This window comes from Ziziphus jujuba, chromosome 2, assembly GCF_031755915.1.
Source record: "Ziziphus jujuba cultivar Dongzao chromosome 2, ASM3175591v1".
Taxonomy (NCBI): domain Eukaryota; kingdom Viridiplantae; phylum Streptophyta; class Magnoliopsida; order Rosales; family Rhamnaceae; genus Ziziphus; species Ziziphus jujuba.
Window position 1 is genome coordinate 29,112,096 of NC_083380.1, and position 5,320 is coordinate 29,117,415.

At 39.0% G+C, this 5,320-nt stretch overlaps 1 protein-coding gene across 4 annotated transcripts; it reads left to right on the forward strand.

Annotated features, from left to right (window-relative positions):
• Positions 1-873: 873 nt before the first annotated feature.
• On the forward strand, positions 874-4,983 carry LOC107419370 (TORTIFOLIA1-like protein 3). 4 transcript variants are annotated; one of them, XM_016028134.4, is made up of 5 exons: positions 874-1,861; positions 2,007-2,118; positions 2,400-2,986; positions 3,441-3,865; positions 4,506-4,983. In XM_016028134.4, the coding sequence occupies exons 1-4, from the start codon at positions 1,064-1,066 to the stop codon at positions 3,828-3,830; spliced, it is 1,887 nt and encodes a 628-aa protein (XP_015883620.2). In that variant the 5' UTR covers positions 874-1,063; the 3' UTR covers positions 3,831-3,865; positions 4,506-4,983. The 4 variants fall into 4 exon arrangements, with proteins under 4 accessions (XP_015883620.2, XP_015883619.2, XP_015883623.2 ...); XM_016028133.4 differs by having other exon boundaries at positions 4,509-4,983; XM_016028137.4 differs by having other exon boundaries at positions 2,007-2,115; positions 4,481-4,983.
• Positions 4,984-5,320: the final 337 nt, after the last annotated feature.

The following is a 5,320-nucleotide window of genomic DNA, read 5'->3' on the forward strand; positions in this document are numbered from 1 at the left end:
GAAAGGCAGAGAAAGCAACGCAATCAAATTAAGGTGCACCACCAAAAACCCAATCATCACCACCTCATAATTTGACACCCCCTAAATATTACAGCGAACTTTCATTACAGTCACTTACGGTAAATTTTTTTTAATTAATTAATTATTTATTAATTTAAACATGTCACGTGACTCTTCCTCTGTTTTCCAGCTCCTGTCACGTGATCTCCGGTTTCCTTTAGAGACAAAATTAACTCCCCAATGTTAATGATGTTATAATTCTTCACGTGCTCTCTCAGTCCTTCTCCTTCATAATCAATTCCATTTACCCCAGTTTCTATGGACCACCATGATCCTTCACTCACCTGATCAGTCCCGCTACTTTGTTTAAATTTTCCACCAACTAAAAGCCAATTATTTTTATTTATTTACTACAACCTGTTATTTTAAAATGACTGATAGTCTGATAGACATTCTATGAAACTAGATAATCCATTGACGTGGCAAGCGGAAAAAATAAGTACAGCACTACAGCAATATCACAGAAAAGGAGGATAACACGTGGCGGTGATTTAGAGGATTAGGTGCAACCAGAATTAAAGGATTCGGTGCAACACTAGCCTAATCAGGTACTAAAAGGCGTCCTATTAAAAGGAGATAAAGTTATGACTTTGGTCAAACCGATTTCCTACGAAGAAGTGAGAACAGGTGAGCTCGATTATACGGGATCATTAACTTCTAATTATTTGCTTAATTATATATTTAAGATGGGAATTTTCCAACTCAGCTTCCAATTCAAGTGAAAAATACGGGAAAACCAATTGAAAAAACAGACAAACGGCGTCGTTTTGAGTCGCTTCCGTGTATTTTTTTATGCACATCTCGCTTCCCTTTCTCTGCAGTTTAAAAGGCAAAGCGCAGAGAAAGAGATAGAGAGAGACAGAGACCCAACTGAACCCAAAAAACCGCCATCCAGAATCTGCAACCACCACCGAAACTTATTTCTCCGGCGATGTTGCCGGAGATATTGCCGGCGCCTCCACCACTACCCGACCCGTGAGAAAATCCAACCCATATTGCCACAATGCCTCTCGCTTCCTCTTCGTCGGTGCAGCAAAACCTCAAACACCGTGTCTTCACGTGCCTCACCAAGCTCTCCGACCGCGACACCCACTCCCTCGCCGTCAACGAGCTCGAGTCCATCGCTCGGAGCTTGGAGCCTAACTCATTCCCTGTATTCCTCTCCTGTATACACTCCACCGACGCCTCCGACAAGTCTCCGGTGAGGAAACAATGCGTCAGCCTGTTGGCCACACTCTCTGAGACCCATGGAAACACACTCTCTCCCTACCTCGTCAAAATGCTCACCAACGTCACCCGTCGGCTCCGTGACCCGGACTCCGCCGTCCGATCCGCCTGCGTCAGCTCCGTCGCCGCCCTTTCGACCCACATCACCAAACCGCCATTTTCTTCCTTCTTGAAGCCCCTCACCGACGCGCTCTTCACGGAGCAGGACCTTAACTCCCAGATCGGAGCGGCACTGTGCTTGGCGTCGGCGATCGAGAACTCCCCGGATCCCGAGCCCGTGAAGTTGGCAAAGCTGATGCCGAGGTTCGAGAAGCTGTTGAAATGCGACAGTTTTAAGGCTAAGCCGGCTGTTCTGACGATGATCGGAAGTGTGATCGTGTCGGGTGGAGTTTCGGGTCATGGTGCTATGAGGAACTTGGTTCCTTGCTTGATGGAGTTTCTCAGCAGTGAGGACTGGGGGGCGAGAAAGGCGGCAGCGGAGGCCCTGACGAAGTTAGCCGTCGTGGAGAGAGACATGTTGACGGAGTTCAAAGCTGGGTGTTTGAAAACTTTCGAGAATCGGAGATTCGATAAAGTATATATATATATATATATATATATTTTTTTTTTCTTTTCGTAATCTAAATTACCCATTTTGTGTTTAACGACAACATTTTCATTTTTTCTATTTTCTGGGAGTGATTTTGTTTTTGTTGTTTTTTTGGTGATTTGATATATAGGTAAAAGTGGTAAGGGAGGTTATGAATCAGATGTTGGAGACTTGGAAGCAAATTCCTGATCTTTCAGAGGAGGTTTCGCCGCCACCACATTCAATTGCTTCCTCAAGAGGTGGTATGTTCTTGTAATTTATTTATTTATTTATTTTTTTTTATATGATCAATGCAAAGAATTATAATTTTATATATCTAGTATATGGTTTTAAGCCTTAAAAAGAACTAGTAGATCTCAGTTGTACAAAATTAGTGCTTTTGGTTAGGTTTGGTAAAACTACTAAATCTTATGCAATATTCTTGGATCAATATTTTATGTTTTGTTGCGTTTTCTTTCTGAGTTTAGCTCCTTCTATGGTGGTTTTTGACATTTTCTGGATTTGGGTTTTGTTATGGTTGCAGAGAATGCAAGTGACGGACGATATCCACCTGCATCCAGAAATTATGCAGCTGGAGTTACTGAAACTCCTCAATTGAGAAAGAAACCCATCCTATCTGATAGATCAACTCCACCTGATAACTCTTATGCGACCTCGGCTAGGAAGAGAAGTCCTTTGAAGAGTAATGAGAACAAATCGAGTCCAGCGATGTTTCAAAAGCTGGATCGAAAGAAGCCTTCGAACTGGAAGGTTGAGATTGCTGTTCCAAATGCTCCCACTGTGACTGAGGTTTATGGGGATCATCACAAGGAGACTGATGAAAATGTACCAGAAAGAAGGACCAGTGAAAAGACTAGGATTTCAAAACTGGAAACAAGAAGGACCCTGTTCCATAAGAGTTCCGATGACAAGGGGCACAAGAATGGAGGTTTCCGGTCTGGATCTCGGGTGGCTCCGGTTCTTGAGGAGAACCGAGAATCTACAGTTGTAGTCAGTAATGTTACTGAGGATATCCACAAGAATCATAGAGAATGTGAAGATTTATCTCTGATCAGAAATCAGCTTGTTCAGATTGAAAAGCAGCAAACGAGTCTACTAGACCTTCTGCAGGTTTGTTTCTGCTTGAAATTTAACCATTAACTTAGTGACTATGCAGCATACCATTCAGAAAAATAGCAAACGAATTAATGGAGCTTACATATATTGTACAGGAGTGAGTTGTCCAAGAGTGAGTTTTGAAAGTGATTGTTTGAGTCTTCACAAATGTTATAGTTTTACACAAATATGGAATTTTCTAGTTTTAATCTCTTTTAGTACATATTTTCCTTTTTTGATGATTGGGCCTTTCCATGTATGTATTTAATGCTCTCTAAAAACTTCATAATGAATTTGGTGGCTCACAGAGCAGACTAATTCACTCTATTGAATTTCTTGCTTGTTTTTGTTGTTTCTTAATTGACTGTGATATGTTAGAGATGTAAACTATTCTGTTTTACATGCCTTTATTGCTAGAGCTAGTTGTTCATATTGATTAAGGCTATTATGTTTTGTCTTCTTTCTTTAGAGGTTCATTGGGAGCTCACAAAATGGAATGCGAGCTTTAGAGACCCGTGTCCATGGGCTAGAGCTAGCACTAGATGAGATCTCGTATGATCTGGCTCTGTCAACTGGAAGGATGGCTAAAACTGAATCTGCCAGCACCACCTGTTGCATGCTTCCAGGTGCAGATTTTTTGAGCTCCAAGTTCTGGAGGAAAACAGAAGGCAGGTATTCAGCATCAAGGTATTCTACCTCAAGTAGCACACCATCAGTTGCAGCCATGCGCTACAGAGCCGATAATAGTGGGAATGCTGAAACATTAAAGTTGGAGAACCGTAGGTTTCGGCTCCAGGGTGGTGGTGGGTTCATTGTAAACCCATTGGCAGAGATGCATAGCGACTCAAGGGGTAATTGAGAGATGGTCCATCATTAGACAGATTAATGAAAAAGGTATTTTACGAAATTTTCCTTAAACCTTTTGGTTTTATTCTTATCAGCTAAAGCTTAGGCTAAGCTGCGAGGAAGTGTATTCAGCAGGAAATACCTTGTATTGTTAGTTCATTGAAAGTGGAGCTCATATATATATATATATGTCATCTTGGAAAATGAAAGAAATCTAAAGCTTTTATTCATTACTTTTTTGGTTTTGGTTTTAGAAACAACACTTTTAGCAATTTGGTAAAACTGTTTTCTGGTTTTAAAAACAAATTTTCTAACAATTTAATATTTTTAAACTGGAAAATAGTTTTCTAGTTGAAGACCACACAGACGAAGTAAGGCTATGTCTTCTGCTTATAGATTAAAATAGAAGCTTTTTTGTAACATTATCCATAAATTTTCATTCATTTGGCGAGGGAAAGCAAACCATTTCCCCACAACTATTCATTCTGCATTCCACCAGCTGATAAATTAGCGGCAAGGTTTTTATGTCCAGTTTCATGATACAGCTACTTAATTTGGACCTAGCGTGACATTTTTCTGTAATATATAGATCTATATTTTTATACTTATGGAGAACGATGAACATTGAAAATTTATGGTTGAAATCCGTTTTCTAATTTGCAGTTTGTTTCTCACCGATGCTGTGCAGCAGAGTTTAGGTTGAAATGAATTTGTACACAGAATCGCCAGGAGCTAAGCAACGATCAGATGATGAAAGCTAGATGAAAATGAAGCGTATATGGTACTTGCTTGGCCTGCCATGGAAGTAGGCTCTAGTAAAATGAGTGAAGGAAAGCACTGGTTTTCAATATTTACCTACCTATTCAAGAAGTCTCTCATACATATTCGGAGGAAGCTAAAATGGGATTTTATTTCATTCAAATTCTTGGTCAAGTGCAGCTCACCCTGCCCTTATAATTCTTACCTGCGTGATCCAGGAGCAGCAGATGCCACTTTGGTATAGAGGGTGAAATGTATAGAGGATTAGGGTTTTACTTTTTTATTTTTTTTATTTTTAAATTTTTAATTGGAATGTGATTTTGTATCTTTGTCATGGTTGATTACTACTCTTGATGTATTAGTAAAAGAAAAACAAAATGACGATGGACGTGTGGATTTCAACAGTCTATGGTATGATGTTATATTCAGAGTATGAGAAAATTACACATCATTCTCTATTCTCAATCAAATACAGTGGGATGTGTTTATTTTCATTTTTCTCCTTTAGTTCTATTATTATTTAACAATTTAACTCAATGAAATTAAATTACCCAAAAAAAACAAAAAAACTCTAGTCAACTATTAATTAGTTAATTAGGATTTATTTATTTATTTTAGTTTTACCCTTTTCAAACTCTCTAAGATAATAATCTTGTCCTATTAAATTTTAATGAATTATCCACCTACTTTTTTTTTTTTTTTTGTTTTTTTCATTGACCTTTTTTTAATGTAAAAATACAACTT

Excerpts from the sequence above, each read along its gene's own strand:
- LOC107419370 (XM_016028134.4), top strand. The coding sequence starts at position 1,064 with ATGCCTCTCGCTTCCTCTTCGTCGGTGCAGCAAAACCTCAAACACCGT. Across the intron at positions 1,862-2,006 it reads AGAATCGGAGATTCGATAAA|GTAAAAGTGGTAAGGGAGGT; the intron begins GTATATATATAT and ends TTTGATATATAG. Across the intron at positions 2,987-3,440 it reads GTCTACTAGACCTTCTGCAG|AGGTTCATTGGGAGCTCACA; the intron begins GTTTGTTTCTGC and ends TTCTTTCTTTAG.